This window comes from Macrotis lagotis, chromosome 2, assembly GCF_037893015.1.
Source record: "Macrotis lagotis isolate mMagLag1 chromosome 2, bilby.v1.9.chrom.fasta, whole genome shotgun sequence".
In the NCBI taxonomy this organism is placed as follows: Eukaryota; Metazoa; Chordata; class Mammalia; order Peramelemorphia; family Peramelidae; genus Macrotis; species Macrotis lagotis.
Genome location: NC_133659.1, coordinates 189,774,968 through 189,796,196, shown reverse-complemented (window position 1 = coordinate 189,796,196; position 21,229 = coordinate 189,774,968). Strand labels below are relative to the sequence as shown.

At 37.7% G+C, this 21,229-nt stretch overlaps 1 protein-coding gene across 7 annotated transcripts in view; it reads left to right on the top strand.

The window, feature by feature from the left end:
• CDK12 (cyclin dependent kinase 12) overlaps positions 1-21,229 on the top strand; it is a 95,547-nt gene that overhangs the window by 31,641 nt on the left and 42,677 nt on the right. For 3 of the 7 annotated variants that reach the window (XM_074224038.1, XM_074224040.1, XM_074224037.1), the window contains exons 8-14: positions 108-209; positions 4,374-4,451; positions 5,452-5,568; positions 6,150-6,281; positions 8,565-8,776; positions 9,806-10,258; positions 13,916-14,719. In XM_074224038.1, the coding sequence (XP_074080139.1) occupies positions 108-209; positions 4,374-4,451; positions 5,452-5,568; positions 6,150-6,281; positions 8,565-8,776; positions 9,806-10,258; positions 13,916-14,628 (1,807 nt within the window). In that variant the 3' untranslated portion in view covers positions 14,629-14,719. Of the gene's footprint in view, positions 1-107; positions 210-4,373; positions 4,452-5,451; positions 5,569-6,149; positions 6,282-8,564; positions 8,777-9,805; positions 10,259-13,915; positions 17,915-21,229 lie in introns of those variants that run through there. The other 4 variants (XM_074224041.1, XM_074224042.1, XM_074224039.1 and 1 more) reach the window with 4 other exon arrangements.

Here is a 21,229-nt window from a genome sequence, read left to right as displayed (position 1 = left end):
AGTAGAGTAACAAGAGTAGTTATTAAATATTTTCCTTTATTTGTCCAAATAGTTTAAATTTGTTGCTGGTATAAAAATTTATATCATAGTTGCTTTTTATGTTTCAGTCGTCCTTACACAAATAAAGTCATTACATTATGGTATCGACCACCAGAACTGCTGCTAGGAGAGGAACGCTACACACCAGCCATTGATGTTTGGAGTTGTGGGTAAGGACTAATCCTGTACTCTAAAGAATCAAATAATCTTTAATTATTTTCTCTTATCACCTCAAATTTAAGGTATTCATCTTGTTCTGAATATTTATTGTTGAGTTAGATCCTTATTTCCCATTTGTCTGGTTTTCCAAGGATAAGGAAAAATGAATATAAAATTGTTGGCAAAATCCCAGATAATTTAAAAAAAAATTTTTTTTTTAGGTTTTTTGCAAGGTAAATGGGGTTAAATGGCTTGCTCAAGGCCACACAGCTAGGTAATTATTAAGTGTCTGAGATCAGATTTGAACCCAGGTACTCCTGACTCCAGGGCAGGTGCTTTTATCCACTGCGCCACCCAGCCACCCCTAAATTTTTTTTTAAATTTATTTAAGGCAGAACTGTCCACGGTCACACAGCTAGATAATTATTAAGTGTCTGAGGGCAGATTTGAACTCAGGTCCCCCCCCTGACTTCAGTGCTGGTATTCTATCCTTTTGCCACCTAGCCCAATCCCAGAAAATTTGGCTGATCATTTAAGTGATTTTTCTAATTCTTAAACCTATACAGGTCATATTCTTCCTGTATTGTTTCCTAAGGTTTTAACTAAATAATATAGAATTTCAGTATATAATTTCTTATAAGCTACCATGTTACCCTGCTTCCATACAGTTTCCAACATGGTATAACAACTTGCCCTATTTCACCTCACTGAAAATACCACTATCTTAAAAAGATGTATTACAGCATTTGCTCTCCAGATTCAAGAGGGATGATGAAAAACAAAACAAAACAAAACACAGCAACTGTTGTAGCCTACCAAAATCAAATGTAGCTTTAGTTAAGTTTTAGTGACTCAAGCTGGGTGTGTTTATGTTCTGGACTATTTGCTTTAATAATATTAGCATTTAAATTGACACAACTAGGCTCTAAAGTTAACACCCCATTAAGATGCATGGGGGAAGTTCATAGCTCTTCTGCTACTGTTATTTCAGTCTGTGCAACCTGCATTTTCAATTCTGTAGCAGAGTGTTGATTACATAATGAAGATGTCTTCCCTACCAAGGGACTGGAAGCAACAGTTAAAAAGAATATAATACAAATACCTAGACACCACAGTAAACTAGAATTTCTGAATCAGTGAGTTTAAATTTTACTTGACTCTTCGCAGTTTCAGTGTATTTTTCCATACTGAAAATTTTGTCACCCATAGTATCTGTAGATGAAGAGGGCATCATTGGAGGACTTCCCTTCAGAGATTTCTGAACTAGAGCTCTGCAGTTTGCAATTGACAGGAGAACATGAATGGCTGGCACAGCAAAATCCACCTGGAGTCTGAAAATCCAGCTGTGTTCTTTCTGCCTTTTATGTCACTTCCCATTACAATACTGAAGTTTAATTTAGAACTTAGTCAGTCTTTTTGTTTTTTGTTTTTGTAAGGCAATGGGGTTAAATGACTTGGCCAAGGTCACACAGCTAGGTAATTATTGAGATAGGATTTGATGTCAGGCCCTCTGGACTCCAGGGCCAGTGCTCTAACCACCGTGCTACCTAGCTGCCCAGAACTTAGTTAATTTGATAGTTACTACAAGATTTAGAATTAAATTCAGCTTTGGAGACCTAGAGCAAGATCAGATGATTTGAAAATAAGAATTTGTTTATCATTTGAAATCTGCTAGCACACTTTAGAAACACACTAAATATACTATACTAAATAGAAAAGTACTGTTTAAGCTGTCAACATTTTCCTTCTCAAATATGATGAGGCCATAGAAATGCAGAATTTAAAAATAAAACCTTTTTAAGTTTTAGTTTTGCATCATCACTTTCATGCAACTTTGCTAAAGCTCAGACTAGAACAGAAACTTTTCTTCTCTATAGGAAAATGGCAGTTTTTATTAGCACACCTCATTTGAAAACTTTTGATTAAACCACTACCAGCTGATGAAAAGAAAACATTTTATTTGCAAGTATAGCTGCAGTGTATGAATGAAAAGAGCTGGATCAACCTTTTTTTTTAAAGCATAGATATATTTATTACATGCTCTTGTTCCTCACAGAGGAGCATGGGGTGGAACAGAAGAGTTCATAAAAGCTTTTTAGCTTGTAGGGATCTCTAAGCAGATCCAGAGAATGGGAGGCCCAAATCCAGTGGCCAAACAGTGAAAGAATACTATTATGCTGGAGTGCTAGTGACACACCTGGTTGGTTCTTCCACTCTCCAAACACTGTTGAGGTGGGTGGGAGGCGAGATGGGATTACCATCTTGGCAGGAGGCTCAGGAGGAATCTGGCTGCCTGCTCAGTCAGTGGTGGGGAGAGGGCTTTCTTCATCATCCCTATATCAACCTTTTTTAAAAAAAAAGATATTTTGCTGGAACTTTTTGAGAGATTCCCAATATGCCCCACTCACTATTAAAAACATCTTTTATTTAAAAAAAAATACAGGGGTGGCTAGGTGGTGCAGTGTATAGAGCACTGGCCTTGGAGTCAGGAGGACCTGAGTTCAAATCCGGTCTCAAACACTTAATAATTACCTAGCTGTGTGGCCTTGAGCAAGCCACTTAACCCCATTGCCTTACAAAAAACCTAAAAAAAAATACAAAAAAAATATAGGAATAACATTTGAAAATATTCTATTCCTATAATCTATTACTTCTGGCCTACTTCCTTACTATCCATTTGAGTCTGAACTTGCAATTTGACTTTCACCTCTGCTCTTTATAATTTATCAGTGATTGACTTCCCCAACCTATAAAGCCAGAGACCTTTTCTTAATTTTCTTGACCTCCCTGTTATATTTGAATCTTTTTTGCAAGTCAATGGGGTTAAGTGGCTTCCCAAGGCCACACAGCTAGGTAATTATTAAGTGTTTGAGGCCGGATTTGAACTCAGGTACTCCTGACTTCAAGGCCAGTGCTCTATCTACTGCGCCACCTAGCTGCCCCTATATTTGAATCATTAACTAGTCCCCACTTGATAAAGTTGCCTTCATTGACTTCTCTTATACATGGCTCTTTAGTAATTAGTTTTCTTCCCATTTTGACTGTTGGTCCTCTGTCTCTGTATTGTCTTCCTCATTTCCCCAGTATAGGTGTGCTCAAAACTGTCCTTAATCCTGTTTCCTCCATATACTCTTCCTTGATCTCATTAATTTCTTTGACTGAAATGATCACTTCTATGTAGGCTGCTATCAAATCTCTATCTACAATACTTTTCTAAGTGCCAGTTTCCCATTTCCAGCTGCATACTAAAAATCATGTGAATATTTCATGAGCATTTCCAACTATGCTTCAAACAGATTTATCTGCTCTTACCCACCTTGAACTGCTCCCAAATCTACTCTCACTCCAACTTCCCTGTTTTCATTTATGGCATCATTGTTTTCCATAAAACCTTGGCATTTTCTTTACTATTCCCCTTTTACCAAGACTTATTGATTCCTCCTTTGCAATATCTCTTGCTTAAAGCATCTTTTTCATTCTCTCTGCTAGTACTTTGGTTCAGTCAACAAGCATTTTTTTAAAGCACTGTCTTTATGCCATTAAATGGAAATGGAAATGCGCAAAGGATGAAACTGTCCCTATGGGGGGGCGCTTATATATTAAGATCTTTTATTATGTGGACTACTAGTTTTCCAATTGGTTTTTCTGACATTATTTGCCATTCTTCTAGTTCATCCTTTATTTTTCTACTGGATTAATCTTTTTTGATAACTTCTCAAATCCTTTAGTGGAGGATCTATAGAATTAAGTTCAACCTAATAGAGGCTTTTTTCTTACTCACTTTTGACACATTCTGTTTTGTATTAAAAATACTTGTATACTTCTTATCTATTCTCTTAAATTGTAAAGTACTGGACAGTTAGAGCCAAGTCTTATTCATTTAAATAGTAACACTCTTTTTAGCAGTGTGCTTTGCATATACTTGTTATTTACTAAATGTTAGATTAAATAAAAAAATGTTCCAGTAATAGTTGATTTCATTTAAACTATGCAGAGCACTAGGACAATAGGACTAAACAGGATTAGATGAATTGGTTAATTTGTCTTGATCATGCTCCTAGCTACCAGAAAGTTATCATTCCATTAGGAAACCCAGGTTGTCCCATAAAGCAAAGATACTATTTAAATTGGTTTCAGCATTTACTCTCCTGACTTCTTACTTTTATTCTTCCCAGTTGCATCCTTGGAGAACTGTTTACAAAGAAACCTATTTTTCAAGCTAATCTGGAACTGGCTCAGCTTGAACTAATCAGGTAAAACTGTAGAGGGAGGGAAGGAAGGAAAGTGTATTGTGCCTATGCATTTCTTGATGTGACAATCTGTCCTTCTAAAATCCATTTGTGTCAAAAATGCAGTTGTTTTAACCACATCATTAATAATTACGTCTTGCTGCATGTCAGTCTTTAGGACATTCTACACAAAGTGTGTAGTTTTGTAAAATACACTGTTATGGTAGTATAAATAAATATGTTTTATTAAGCTTTGTGGTTTAGGAGATCTGTTTTACACAGATGATTTCTTGAACAGATGATCTTATGCTGACTTTGTGGATGGAAGTAAGATTCTGTACAGGCTAAATTTAAAATAACATTAATATGATTAAGGGAACTAAGTTTTTATCTCCAACAAAAAGCTGATTGAAGTATCAGTCTTCATCTAGTTCTACTCTGCATATTTGTGATAGCATTCCTGGTTGTCCAGAACCACTTTTTTCCTCTGCCGTAAATTGACTTCCTGGTATCTAGTTTATTTTAGGTTGACATTGGTTGTACGTTATTGTTAATTGTTCCAGTTATGACTGATTCTTCATGAATCCATTTAGAGTTTTCTTGGCAAAGATACCAGAGAAGTGTGCCTTTTCTTTCTCCAACGCATTTGACAGATGAGGAAACTGAGGCAAATAGAGTTAAGTGACTTACCCAGGTCACATAGCTAATGTGTCTGAGGCCAGATTTAAACTCAGGAAGATGAGTCTTGCCTCTCTAGCCACTGTTACACTAGCTGCCTATTGGTTGTAGGTTAGGAAATGTAAATTAAGTTATTGATATCTAAACAAAACAGAAACAGATACTTCTTTCTCCCATCCTCTTAAATATTTCAGAAAGTGAAGGAGATCTCAAAATCTCATCTTTCCAGTTTGCCCTTGAATTTAATCTTATCCCAGAACCTCAGGAGGTGGTAGTTATGTGTCTGGATTTTTCAAAAAGCATATGGCTGACTCATTCCTTTACACGTTTTCTTTTTTGCTTCTAGTCGACTCTGCGGCAGCCCCTGTCCAGCTGTGTGGCCTGATGTTATTAAACTACCCTACTTCAATACAATGAAACCGAAAAAGCAATACCGTAGGCGTCTGCGTGAGGAATTCTCTTTGTGAGTTTGACAGAAGTAGACAACTTGTGTCTTATATTGGTAGCATAGTCTTGGCTACTCTTAGTATGTATTATAGTATTCTGCATTTTTTAATATATAACTATCTGCCTCCTCAGTGATTTCATACTGTCCAGTGTCATATAAAAATTTTCTTTGAGCCATATAGCTTTTTTGAAATTTCAAGGGATTCAGTTATTAATGTGTATTTTCACATTTAATGAACTTATTACTATATTAGCACTACTGTCATCATTCAGTCATTTCTATAATATAAAATTGGTAGTATTTTGTTTGTGAATAAACACTATTTTGAAATTCTTAAATTCACTTTTGTTCTTGACACATATTTTATATGTATTTCTGTATTATAGGATATTAAAAATATTTTATGCAGTCATGTCTCTGTTACCTTTACTGTTCTTAACTATTCCTTGAGTCCAGGAAGTATGTTAGTATTACTGTTTTGTCCAAGGTATATGGAACTAATAATTCCTAGACCTTCTAGTAGAAGACTGCAGCTTTGAAAAACAGTCTGGTCACTTTAGAATGACCCCCCCCTTTTTTTTCTCCTGCTTCTACAGTATTCCTTTGGCTGCTCTAGACTTGCTCGACCACATGCTGACACTGGATCCTAACAAGCGCTGCACTGCTGAGCAGGCCCTGCAAAGCGACTTTCTTAGGGATGTTGATCTCAGCAAAATGGCTCCTCCAGAGTAAGTATCCTTAGTCCTTTCCCTACACCCCTGAACATGTCAAGCCAGTTCTTGGAGAATTCAACTAGCTTACAGTGTCCCAACATGAAAGATAACTAAACTCAAAAATTACAAAGCTAAATTTGACTTATTTCCTGATAGATCCCAGCATATTATCTGATTTTTTTTCTCTTCTTAGTATCTGCTTTCATTTTTTCTTCTTAATTACTACCCCTCCCCTTTTTCCCTTCTCCCCCCCCCCCCCCATCCTCAATCTAAGAAGGAGTTAGACACTATAGAGTGAAAGGCTTAGAGTCAGGAAGCACCAAGTTCTCACTCTGCACTCTGCCTCTGGAGCTCACCTGCCTTATGACTATGGGCAAGTCATATACCTTCCTTGAGCTTCAAGATACTCTTTAGGACTTTATCTACTAAGTTATAGAAGGATGGCAACCTGTATTGGGATGCCACTGAAGAAATCACAGATCCTTGATGTAACAATTTAACTCTTTCCCCATTTTAATTTATAAATGTCTCTTCTCTAGTATCTTCTGAGAACCTCAACATGATTGGTTCTGGAGTCAGAGAACTTGGGTTCAAATCCCACCTTTAACATATAACATAACCTGTGTGACCTTGGGCAAGTCCTGTAACCTTTCTAGGCCTCGGTTCCTTAATCTGTAAAATGAATAGGTTGGACAAAAATGGCCTCTGATACCTCTTCCAGCTCTTAATATATAATGCTTTCAATTGTAGAGAAAACCCAGAGGCTCTTATAATACACCGAATGGTGATAGATATTCAGTTAACCCATAGAGGTGACAGACAGATAGCAAGTCCTCTGGTGTTTGGACATGTCACAGAATTTCTTCAAATTTTTTTAGTATTTCGGGGTGGCTAGGTGGCGCAGTGAATAGAGCACTGGCCTTGGAGTCAGGAGTTACCTGGGTTCAAATCCGACCTCAGACACTTAATAATTACCTAGCCATGTGGCCTTTGGGCAAGCCACTTAACCCCATTGCTTTGCAAAATCTAAAAAAACAACAACAAAAAAAACCCAGTTTTTTTTAGTATTTCCCTGCCATGAGTACAGTAGAGAAATATGTTTAGGGAAAGAAATGTCTAAGATGTATATGTTCTGGGGCGGCTAGGTGGCGTAGTGGATAAAGCACCAGCCTTGGAGTCAGGAGCACCTGGGTTCAAATCCGATCTCAGACACTTAATAATTACCTAGCTGTGTGGCCTTGGGCAAACCACTTAACCTCATTTGCCTTGCTAAAAAAAAAAAAAAAACCCTAAAAAAAAGATGTATATGGTCAGTAATTAATATATTAGGTTCTTTTAACTTTGATCTCTAAGAGACCACAGATTGTTTTCTCATTCTAGAATTTTGTAATTTTGAATATTTTTTGAGATAAGTGGATTATATAGTGAGATTTGCTCATTTCTTTTACTGAAATTTTTTTTTGTTTTACAAAGAATTTTTTGTCATGTCTTAATGAGACTCAACATAGAAGCTATTTGCAATGTTGTATAAAAAGGTGACTGAAAATACCCCAAATTATAAAATGCTGAATCTCACAGATAAAGAAATTGATGGTATATTGTTGAGGAGATAGAACATGGGTAAAAACAGCAAAGTACCTTATCTTTCTGTTTTTTCCCCCTCACCAAATCAACATTGAGAAATGTTTCCAAAAGAATATATTACTGGATTTTTGATATCTTTGCAAATAGTAACAGGTCAGTCTTCTTTGATTATACTGAAACTGAGCAGATATTCTTTTAGAGTAGTAGAAGTTCTTAACCAAGTAAGGGAAATCATATGTTATAAAACTTTGAATGGAATTTCTAAGTTGAAATGGAAAGTTTGATCTTTAATATTAGGAAGACTTTCAAGCCTGATTTTAGGAAGTTCTCCTTTTTTTTGTTTTCATTAACCAAGGTTTATCATAAGACCTAGTCATTTTAATTGGAGGCAGCATGGATTGTGCCAAGAGCACTGGATTTGGAATGAATACTTATGCTTGAATCATGACTCTACCACTTACTATCTTTGCAACTTTGAGAAAATTACTTCACTTCTTTGGGTCTCAGAATATTTATCTGTAAAAAAAAGAATTTGAAGTAAATGAAGTAAGGTCCATTCCAACTCTAAATCTTATTTTACTTGCTTGTCTATCCAAAGTGTAGCCTTAATTTGTTCCATTCATTTTCCTGGTCAATATTTGTGTTTTTTTTTCTCTCGTATGTTACCCTCATTCCTACCACACTCCCACACACATTTCCCCTTGTCTTTTCCAGCCTTCCTCACTGGCAGGATTGCCATGAACTATGGAGCAAGAAACGGCGACGTCAGAGGCAGAGTGGCATTGTGGTGGAGGAACCACCTTTGTCCAAAACTGCTCGAAAAGAAACTACCTCAGGAGCAAATGTGGAGTCTGTGAAGAACAACAGCCCAGTACCACCCCAGCCTGCTCCTGTCAAGGTGGAACCTGGGGCTGGGGATGCAATAGGTCAGTAGTGGGAATTGAGACTTTTGTGTTTGTTACAGGTCCCATTCTGATGAGAGTCGCTATTAAAAGATCATATAAAAATCACATGGTATACTTGACCTTTAAACCTCTTCCATTAAACCATTAGTAAGGGTGGCTAAGTGGCTCAGTGGATAAAGCACTGGCCCTGGAGTCAGGAGTACCTGGGTTCAAATCTGGTCTCAGACACTTAATAATTACCTAACTGTGTGGCCTTGGGCAAGCCACTTAACCCCATTTGCCTTGCAAAAAAAAACAAAAAACAAAAAAAAACAAAGCCTAAAAAAAAAATTAGTAAAAACTGTGGTATCTATCTTAGTGAAAGAGGAGAGAGTGATACATAGCCTTGTGCATTTAGGTCAGGCAAAGCTAAAATATCATTTTTCTTTACTGAATTTAAAGAAACTGAGCAAACTATTAGCTAAATGCTAGATAATTAATTTTTCATAAATCAAACTAGGTAAACCAAATTTGGCCTAGTACTAGTTCTGTCTTTAACATAATGTACCCACACACTGTGAAACCTTGATGTCAGGTGAATAGTTCTTACAAGGAATAACCGTGGGTTTCTTTTGGCTGTTTGTATCAAAGATATTCTCTGAATTGAGTATATCTACATATGTATGATGAGTTATTTTAACAAGGTCTTGCTTATATAGTAACTTTTCTTAGACAACAAATATTTCCTCAGTCTTCTTAACCAATTTCATCTCTACCTGGAATCATACAGTTTATAAAGTAAATTAAATCAGCATTTTTATCTAACTATTCATTTGGCATAAAAATTGTAATTCACAGTAAGTAGATTTTTTTTTAAAATTACTTAAGTGTGTCTAGATGCTTCCCAGTTTATCAAATAACAGTTATCATGGGAAATGGGTATATAGAGTGAGACTTTTTCAATTCAAAGTGTCTACTGGAATGGAAGATTTTTGGTTTTGCTATTTCAGGAGGGTTTAACCCCTCTTTTCTGTCTCCTCCTTCTGTGATGGTTCCACTGTCTCTTCACAGGCCTTGGTGATATCACACAGCAGCTGAATCAAAGTGAATTGGCAGTGTTACTGAACCTACTGCAGAGCCAGACTGACCTGAGCATCCCTCAGATGGCACAGCTGCTCAATGTCCATTCCAACCCAGAGATGCAACAGCAGCTAGAGGCCCTAAACCAATCCATCAATGCCCTTAATGAAGCCACTTCCCAACATCAGGACTCTGAGCATGTGACCCTGGAGGAGACTGTGAAGGAACCCCCCCCTGCCATAGTAGCCCAACCCTCAGCAGAGCAGACAACCCCTGAAGCATCTGGCACACCAGGTGACGTGCAGAATGTGCTGGCAGTCCTCCTGAGTCAGCTGATGAAAACCCAGGAACCAACAGGCAACCTGGAGGAAAGCAATGGAGAAAAGAGCAGTGGGCCACAGGGGCCTCGAAGAACTCCCACAATGCCACAGGAGGAGGCAGCAGGTAAACAGACCAGTCATGAATCTCATTGAGCTCAGGTGCTGTTGCCCTCTAAAAAAAAAAATCTCTTACCATTTTCTTTTTTACATCAATGGCTTTGGGTTTGTTTTTTCTGTAACTTTATCTACAGAAGAGTCTAGCACCAATGGCATTCTGCTTCCCTGTCCATTTTCATCCCAAACTTTCAAAGCCTCTCAAAAAATACTTTGTACATTTTTCAAACCCCCAGGAAGTAGGTAAGTAGGATCCTTAAGCTGTGTTTAAGCATTGAAATGGCAACTGTGGCTGATGATTCATCTTGTTACAACCATATACATATGTAGTTGCCAAATCAGACCTAGCACATGAAAAATCTGACTTCCAAATCTCTGGGCCTTTTCATATTTCATATTTCATATTTCTATGCCTGTAACATATTGGACTTTTAAGTTGCTATATGTACCTGTAAGATAAAAGAACAAGGAAAATCAGAGGCATTTTGGAATGTTTCCTAATTAGACAATTTATACCATGCATTTCCTTTACCAAAAATAGTAGCATATAAACTTCATTCTTTTAAGCTTCTACCTTTACAATGGATAATGCAAAGGGTTCCTAGAAGGAAGTAAGCCTTTTTCAAGATAAAAAGTAAAGAAATCTAACACTCTTTCACTCACTCAGATAGACCTTGAATGTGATTTTGGGTAATGGAGGAAGATGTTTGAATTTATTTTGTAAAAATGCAAACATATCTGATAATGTCTTCAACTCTCTAGCAGTTGCAGTTATACATTTAGACCCCAGAATGTGAAGAAGCATAAGGATTCAATTCACTAGCCTTCCTATTTTAGGCTCCTGATTTCAAATTTCATGTGGTGTGATTTGGAATGTGTGTACTTGCTCTCCACATGCATATACATGCACTATAGAAAAGCACCAGCATAAGCCAATTAGAAATTTTTTGACTTAAAAAGTGACTATAAAGTGAAGTCCATCCCCCCTCATTTTATAGTGGAGAAAACATCTAGAGTGACTTGCCCAAGATCACACAGCTAGTTAGTAGCAGAGCCAAGATAAGAACTAGTGATTCCAGTGTTGCTTTAATCAAAAGGAAATTAAGAGGGCTCTACTTCATGGAAAGTAAAGAAAGCTAATTAAGTACTTGGCTTACTAATACACACATTCCCTCAACTATTAATTAAAATTGTTGAAAAGGGAAGTATGTTCCATTTTAAATAACACACAGTGAAGAAATCCCACCTGATAACAAAACCAACAAGTAATCCACCAAATGATGAAATTGTAAGTTAAGATTAAATTTGGCTTATAGCTATGACTTGATGGATTTGCTTTCAGAGTGACTGTAAATGCCTCTTTGCTCATTACTGTACCTACCACTGGATAATCCAGTTGGTGTCTTAACCATGTCTCTCCCTTCTTGTCTCCTTCCTGCTGCCTTTGATTTGAGTTATTTTGCTGTTTTTAGCATTTCCAGCAGAGGGCAAGCTGGGGATGTCAGAGATGGTGAAAGACTGTTAACTATTGTTGAGCTGCTATGTAATTGCTGAGTAAACTTTTTAAATCATCTGTGTATTTTGTTACTGCACAGATCACCAAGAATTGACAGTGCTACTAATCCCTCAAATTCTTTAGCCATATAAGAGTATATTAGATGAAAATGTTATCTTTATTTTTGATTCTTGCAAGGAATATTATTAACCATACTAATGATTATTTACAATGCAGCCACTTTGCTATTTCTCAGTAGGGTGTTTTCTTCATACACGTGAAAAACAGAAAAAAGTGATTCCTCTCAAGATATAGTATAAGATACTGGCTCATTTGCATGAAAGATAAAATTTATTGTGAAAGGAAAGATAAAATTTATTGTGAAAGGAAATACAACTGAGAGAATATGAATTTAGTTTTGCCTCCTTTACAGTTATGAGTTTTTAAAGTAGTTTGCTCCCTGAATTAAAATATTTTATTTTTAATATATATGGTCCAAAAAATGTTTATAACTGGCACTGTGGATTTTCATAGATGAATGGATGGATGGATGGATGGATGGATGGATGGATGGGGAGAGAGAGAGAGAGAGAGAGAGAGAGAGAGAGAGAGAGAGAGAGAGAATGATAAAGGGTTGATGGGGAAATCCTCTGAAATTTTTGTACAAAGGTGCTTATGTTAATAGCTCTCAGTTATCTAGGGGTATACTTATTTAATTTGTGACTTTTCCATGGCAAGATGTGTTTTTTTTGGGTTTGGATTTTATTTTATTATTATTATTTTTAATCCCTGCCACCTAGCAATTAGCCAATCATTGAGTATTTATAAAGTTCCTACTCTGTGTTTGGTATCTAAACCTCATGCTAATTCTACTCTTTCCATTTGCCCAACACAAACTTGTATATGTATAGTGTTTTTAACTTTTTAAAGTGCTTTCACATGTGTGCTCAGGGAATTCATATTTATTTTAATAGTAGCCTTGCCAAATATAAATAAAACCCATGCTGTATTCTAAAGCCAAATAAAAACTTTTTGGTTTATCTGTGCAACTGCTGTCCTCTAAGTAGCTCAGATAACAAGAGTTGACTGTATAAGAATCCATACATAAAGTGGTAACAGACAGGAACATTTGGTCATTTGAATAATACACCATTACAAAGCATTAAACCTTTCTCTTCAGCATGGTGACCCCCCAGAATTTTATAGGCTGATCTATCACCCTACACTAGATCCAAAAGAAATTCATTATCAGAAATTAATTGCTATGGCTAAGCCAACTGGGCTAATGTTGGAAGGGGGTGGGGGGAAGGTATATAGGGACTATTCTAAGGAATATAATGATATTTAGAGCTGTAAGCCTATGGTATTAACTCATCTGTATACACTTAATTTTCATCATCATTGTGGTAAATAAATTTTTTTCAAGAGCCCAATGGGTGCATGACTGTACATGGCACTGTCAAATTCTGCTTTCAGTGGAAAAGTGGTGCAAGTAGGAAAACAGATTCTTCATAACTTGCCTTTAAAAATATCTGTCAAATTCTATCATAAAATAGGATGTTGAATTGGGAATGGGACAATAAATCTTTAGAATATACCATACTTTTAAAACTGAAAATGCATAAAGTTGGGGATACAGGTATGGATTTCCTGATTTACAAAAATAAAAGGTTTGCCAGTTTGCTACATCTAACCTGTGTACTCTTAAGATCTATTTCAGGTTAATATTGTATCTTCAATTTCTGTACAAAATATTCTTGCCCAAATTTGAACATCAAATGTGTTTTCTCTCCCCACTTTATCTATTCTTGCTTTAAAAAAAAATAACATTTGATTCAACAGCTTAAATGGGCTACCAAGGGCCCTCAAGGTAGAAGAATGATCTCTTGAGAACAAAGGGGGAGAGAGGGCCTCCTCCCAAAGGAGAACCAGAAAAATGCCTTGAAGTTTAATAATTTATGTCTTTTTGGTAGATGTAGCATGCGACTGTTTTACTTACTTTTTAAATTTTCCATACAAGTTTAATTTGTCTAATCTTAAGAGTTGATTTTTTTTTCCACTTCTGGGTTGTTTGTATAGGTGTGTGGTTGTCTATGTGTGTATGTGTGCACGCATGTGTGTGTAATCACGTGATTTTAAAGATGGTGTTTAAAAGAAGTAACCCTTCCACAGCATGTCCTCCTCACATTCTTCCACCAGAGAAGAGACCCCCTGAACCCCCTGGACCTCCACCGCCGCCACCTCCACCCCCTCTGATTGAAGGCGATCTTTCCAGCGCCCCCCAAGAGTTGAACCCAGCTATGACAGCCGCTCTACTACAGCTTTTATCCCAGCCTGAAACGGAACCTTCTGGCCACCTGCCACATGAGCACCAGGCATTGAGACCTATGGAATATTCTACCAGACCCCATCCAAGCAGGACTTACGGAGGCACTGAGGTGCCTGAAACAGGGTTCAGTGCTACTGACACTGATGAGCGCAATTCCGGCCCAGCCTTGTCAGAACCTTTGGCCCAGACCCTGGCGAAGAGCAGGACTTTCTCAGGCTCTGTGAGCCACCTTGGGGAGTCGAGCAGTTACCAGGGCACAGGGTCAGTGCAGTTCCCAGGGGACCAGGACCTCCGATTTGCCAGGGTCCCCTTAGCATTACATTCAGTGGTCGGGCAGCCATTCCTGAAAGCCGAGGGAAGCAACAATACAGTGGTCCACACAGAGGCCAAATTGCAAAACTATGGGGAACTTGGGCCAGGGGCCACTGGGGCCAGTGGTTCAGGAGCCAGCCTTAACTGGGGAGCCCAAGCACAGGCTACTGCTTATGGAAAGCTCTATCGGGGGTCTGGGAGAGTCCCACCAAGAGGGGGAAGAGGGAGAGGAGTTCCTTATTAACCAAGAGACTGGTTTCCTGAAAGACTCCTTCCCTTTCCATCCCTTCTTTCTCTCCTATGAACCTTTTAATGAAATCGTTTGCCAGATTGAGGTAATTGTCTGCATTTGGCTACTACAAAGCTATTTGTCTTATTTCTTGCTCAGTTGCTACTAGTGGGATTTCTACATAGTACTGATGTGGGCATTTTGCTAGCCAGACCCCCTTCACTGGGCTGAGGCCAGAGCAGGAACAACTTTAGCCCTAGCTGGCAGATGCTGGTGACAGGGTTTGGGGAGGGTCATTAAATTGGAAACTAAATGTTTAGCAGCTCAGAATCTGCCCTATTTGGACAGGAAAGAAAAAATAGTTACAGCTCTGAGTCAAAAATCAGAGAGGAGGCTCTTTTGTTTTTGTTCCCTCCACCCTTCTACCTCTTAATTGATCCCCCCCACTTCTATTTTATAATTTTAAAAAATAAAGTTCAGAACATTCAGCCTTCTGCATTGAACAGAATTGTGAATGCATTGGCTGGTTTAAGAAAATGCACCCCCCCCCCATCTGCCACCCCAACTTTTTGCTTTTAAGTGAATCTCTTTTTCTGTTAAGCTGCTAGACATATCTCTTTTTCTGATAAATTTCCTGTCCCCAAAGTTTGTTCCATGTATGCCTTCTCTCTGCATCTGAAACAGGTTGCAGAATGTGATTGTTTTGGGCAAACATGGACTTTTTTCCTCCCTTCCTTTTTTGCCCCATTTTGGAAGGGCTTTTTTTTTTTTAAACCTTTCAAGACATGTGTGGGGAAATTGAACCTTTTAGAAGCTCAAGAGCCCAGGATGATTCTTTACTTTTTTTGAAATAAAGGAAAGGAAATTGAAACCCCAACATTGTTCTCTGTAACTCTTCAATTCCAAAAAAAAGGTTTAAAAAATGTTCATAAAACCCTACTCAAGTGGGGAAGGTGCTACATACTGGAGTTTTTTGGTTTGTAAATGGGGACAGCCCTGGATATTGCTGCTGGACTGGGGTTACAGACAGTGCCTCTGTACTTAGCTAAAGATATAGCAGTTAGTGTACTGTTTACACATATATATTTTTGATGTCAGAAAGTATTTAAAGATCTTTCTGGTTCCCACAGAGCATTGAAATATTGTCAGAGGAAAAAAAAGATGGGGGGGGGGACAGACTAAGTAAAAGGGTGTAGAATAGGTGTTTTTTCCTGGAGATGTATCAATACCTGGTACTTTCTTACTGTTATTAAGTTTAAAATTAAGGAACTGGGGGGAAGGAGTCATATTTGCTATGTACACATACTTATGCCCTGCCAATCCTTTTTGAAGGTTCCTGCAGAGAAATTTCATGTTTATTTTGGTTTTGCTAAAGCAGGTTGTATTGTGATTGCCTGGTTAGAACCTTGCCTTATCACAAGAATTCAAAAAGGTAAATGTTCCGAAGTAGGGGAGGGAGAGGGATACATATGAAGGTATATATACCTGTATGCGCTTCATATTGAAGGACAGATATGAGTACCAGCCTATGTAGTATTTCAGAAAGGTACATACATTCACATGAGTCTTTATCTGCATAGATTATATATACATATACATATATATATATATATATATATATATATATATGATTTCTAAAAAGTTAGACCCCTTTTATGAATAAAGGCAAACATTGGCTGTTGGTTTTAGCAGTCTGGGAGAGGATTTGCAGAATTCAAATGAAAGAATATGAAAGCAGTACCATAAGAGAAAAATACACTATTTTTTTTAAAGAAAGAAGAAACCTCCAAAGACATACATAATGCTTATTGGTTTTTCCTTTATTGCAAATGGCAGAGTTCTAGTGTGTGTGTGTGTGTGTTTATTTTATTTTGGTTTTTGGTCTAATTTTTGCCCATGGTGACACAACAGTGATTGGAAAAGAGAATCTTCTAAAACTATTCTGGTCCTGACATATTTCAGTACCAAGATGTCCTGCTGAATTAGCTAACCTCATCAACACAGTGTTGGTGACCTGCATTAAAAGTCACTTGAGCTTCTTGGTCTGTTGACTTTGGAGTCCTCATATATGGGCCTTTATACTTGGGATTATTATCTGAATTTGAAGCACTTAGCTTCAATCTGCTCTGCCTTTGATAAAGAACTTGAGCTTGGGATACTTTCACAAGTATCTGAAATGAAATAGAATTGGTTGCCCCACCCAGTCTGAATAAAATTCTCTCTACATTTTCATTGTATTTTGGTTGTCAACTGTCATCTATCACAGTTTTTTGGTGTGTATTTTTCCTCAACTCCCCACCACCACCACCATTGCCATTTAAAAAAAAAATTATGCCAAATATTCTAAGCATTGTGCTTCTTTCCTGTTGTAACCTGTACCCCTTCTGAGGCAAGGGAACAGGTGTATTAGCATGTGTGTATGTACGTGTGATTTCCCTTCACTCCATTCATTGTCTAAACTTTATAAAGAAAAACAGGCATTGGGGATTTTTGAATTTTTCAAGGGGGAAAAATCTCTTAAATACCCTGCATTCAAGTGGAGGAAAAAATAACTTATGAATTGTTCAGCTGTATTTAAACATGGTAGAAACTAAAGTTGGATAGAATTTCACTTTCGCTGATAAAAGAAAAATTACAAAACATAGTTTAACCTCATTGAAAATGGGAAATGAGTTGTTGGTTTTTTTTTTTTTTGGTACCATGAAGAAGAGAAACATATTAAACATTATTTTGAGCAGATGAGAAATCCATGTCATGAATAAGGGATGGGGGGAGGGGTTAAAACTGTTTTGACAAGAATGTTTTTTGTTGTTTTGGGAAGATTTGACCCAGATTTCTTAAGTTGCTCTGTCCATAGGAAAAAATGATTTTTTTTTAAATGAGGGATATGTGCTTAAAACAGGACAGTTAACACCAAGTTGAGTAGGTCTCATTAGGCTGCTTCCACCTTAAACATCCCCTCCATATAAATATATAAATATATGTGTATACATATATATGTGTGTGTGTATATATATGTAATATACATATAAAATTACAGTGCTGAAATGGTTAACAGGTTTTGACAGAGATTGCTATAGCAGAGAAGTGTCAGTGACCATTTTATTCTTTGAGTTGGGTTTCTGACACCATAAACTCCCTCTTTCTCATTTTTTGTTCCTTCTTCTTCCCTCCCTGCCCCACCCCCGGGTGTACCTTTGTCTATGTACAGATATTTTGTAATATATTAAATTTTTTTTCCTTTCAGTTTATAAAAATGGAAAGTGGAGATTGGAAAATTAAATATTTCCTTGTTACTGTACCACTTTTGCTCCATTGCATTTCCTTCTTCTGTAGCCTCTACTCAGGTGTGGTAATATGCAAAAGTCATTTTCTTATTTGAAATCAGGTATTCTCAATCTAGTGCACTGTAGACTTGAAACTACAAAATTGGGTGTTCTTCACTTAAGGGGTAATCAGAAGCAAATGATGTTTGAGAATTTGGGAGTGAGAACAAAGATGGGGAAATTTGGAATTGAGATGTGATTTTAAAGAGAAAATGAAGTTGAAGTCTGTGAAGAACACAGTTGAAACATAACCATGCAAGGTTATGCAAATAAATGATTATGCAAATTGTAGCACTGCCAAACCACAAAAGTTGAGCTTCATGTACCCTGACTCCTCCATGCAGGAGAGGTAAGTGGGTTTGAGCTCAGCTGCAGCTAAAGTGAAAATAAAGTAGAAAATCCTTTGAAGTGAAGAAATAGCATAGGTCTCAAACCAAACACCTCCAGTTCCTGTGATGTCTCCATCAGAGGGATTAGGTATGAACAGTTGCTATATTGTTCATTTTTCCTAGTTTGCTCCAGGAAGCAAATCAGAGATTTTCACTGTATGAAAGCTGTGTTAGTGTCAGATTCTTCTCTTATATAACCACTTGAGTAAATCTATCCCCATTCCCCATGGAATAGAAGGTTATAGGTTAAAGTTCTTCCTTCTAATAAGTTCATTTCCAACCTGTGAATCTAATGACAAAGATAAGATTCAAAAAGAAGGGAAAGAAGATGTAGTTAACAGAAAGTTTGAGGAAATTGGGATGAGGAAGACAAATGCTTGTTGGCCAGTGAAGAATTGGTAGGTAGACATGGACATGAGGAATGAAAACATGAGTTGAAGATCAGGAAATTAATATAGCTTGTACAAGGTTGCCTTTTTTAACTTTCAAGTCTTAAAGACCCATTGCTGTTTAGCCCATAACCCCAGTCGTCCCCTAATGCAAAAGTGTTTGAGGAGAATGAGACGTTTTACTAGCTGTTTCTTGGGACGTATTTGCTAATACTGTCCTACCTTATTCTGATGGCCAAACCCCAGGGAAGTTGTAGATAACCTGTTTATGTTGCAAGCTGGGGTAAAAGTAAGGCACTCCTGTCCACAGCAGTGAGCATTGATCCTATTAGCAGAAAGTCAGAAAATTGTGATCTTTAACTGAGTACTCCAACCCATATTTAACCAATTTCAAGTCCCCAAACCTCTCATTTTCAGTTTCCTCATCTATAAAAAGACCACTAGGTGATCTCTAAGGTCCCTTCCAGCTCTATGGTCCTTTCTCCAAGACTTCCACTCATAAGTCCATTCCTCATTTTTCTATATAATAGAACCTTGCAACTCAATTCCACAAGTTCCCCTGCCACTTTGACGTTTATTTTCCACAACTTAGACTTTTCCCTGTGTGATAGGGATTTTTCTCTAGTGTAGTCAGAAGAATTGTTTAGCCTAAGATATTGAGGATGAATTGGGTCCTTTTTTTCAAAAAAAATTCTAGCATACATTTTTTGGTTCTGCTTCATTTCTGTTTTTCTAAAGAGCGTAAGGAGAGTGATGAAATGCTTTGACCTCTTCCCCAGGAGAGACTGAGACCCCTCTATTCAGAATTTATTATGGAGATAAGCAGGGCAGCATTGGGTCTAAGAGCACCAGAATTGGGTGCTGGTCCCAGGTACAGAATTTTTCTCTCCCCTATTGCTTATGGCCTTAAGAATCTTCTCCAGATAAGATTAGTTTACTCCAAATCAGGGAAGGCACATGGCATAGAAAATAGGAAAGAACAAAGGTTTTGGAATGAGTTGGATCTACTAAAGATCTTCATGATCTCAAGCAAGTCTCTTAACATCCCTGGGCCTCAGTTTCCCCATCTGTGAAATGAGAAAATTAGATGATCTCTAAGATTCTTTTCAATTCTTGTTTTATATTTCTAAGGAGAGGCAGTCTTTGGTATGTGTACCACTTAAGTGACAGCTTTTGACACTATCATATATCCACATCTGTATCCACCCCTTCCCTTTCAGCCTATGCCTTAGACTTTCCATGTGCTATTTTCCTGTTGGGCACCTCTGATTCAAGAGGTTGCCCCTGGGGTTCCATAGGCGCACATCAGGGTCTTAAAAAGGTTGTCCATAGATCAATATACAGATTTTCAGCCATTTGAAGTAGGGGATTTGTAGGATAGAGAAGAGGAAGCCAGAAGAGACCATTATCTTAAATGGCCTTTGGTTTTACTGGTGGGTATAGGAAGTTTTGTTTATTTTTTGAAGAGGTAGAGTGGAAGAAAAGATAAATCTGGTTTGCTGAGTGCCCACCAGCTGGGCAAGAAGGGAACTGGGAGTCTTCCTGTGTCAGCCCCAGCCAACTCTGAGGCTTTCCTATCATTTTAAATGATGTAGATGGTCTTGTTGCCTTTGACTGAAGGGGAAGGCATGAAAGGAACATATTGAACATGATAAGGCATAGGAGGGCTACTCCAGTGTCCAGGTGATTGATCCCTGGGCCACCTTCATCTGTACCTGGACACTTGATTTCTCTCATGTGCCTGACTCAGAGATAATGTTCTGGAGATGAAAAAGGGAAGTTAGAAGCTAGCTTGAGTTGAACAGTTACTCTCTAGGCAGGGTTCCTTTGGGGTGGGTGTTCTCTCAGTGGGACTTTCCTTACCTTTCCTATGTCAGCTTCAGATCTGTACTGTAGTTTATTCTTTTGGGAAAAGAATACATGGGCATGACTCATGATAGGAAAATTATGTTAAAATACAAAGAACTTTCCCAAGATAGTTAAGACTCTGGAATTGAGGACCCCCCCCCTTTTTTTGGAGGAATCCCTTTCTTTGGAAATTTTGCTTTGGATTGGTTTAAGTGGACTTTGGTTTGAAGACAAAAGGATGGTTAAAGTGATTTCTCAAAGTTCCTTCCTGTCTAGTAGTTAAGGAGAAACCAGAGACTTTTTATTCAAAGCATACCATTTCCCAGGGAGTCAGGAAGTACTTTTTTGTTTCTCCATCTCTTGAGAGGCTACAAAAGGATGAGAAAAAGTTTTAAGGCTAGGGTGGGTGAAAAGACCTTGGCTTCTAAGTGAGACTCAAGAAGTCTTTTGAACTTTTTCCAGGAGTGGATTCTTATGCCCCATTAACATGTGAGACCAAAGAGGAGTTAGAGGAATGAGGTAAAGTTGAAAGAGTTGATAGGCAAAGTAGGAGGGGACCCTGCTTATGTAGCTAGCCTTTAACATAAATCAGCTCATTATTAACTCAGGAGAGACTCATTGCTGTGGATATTTAGAATGGGAGCAAGAATTTTTTTCCTCAACT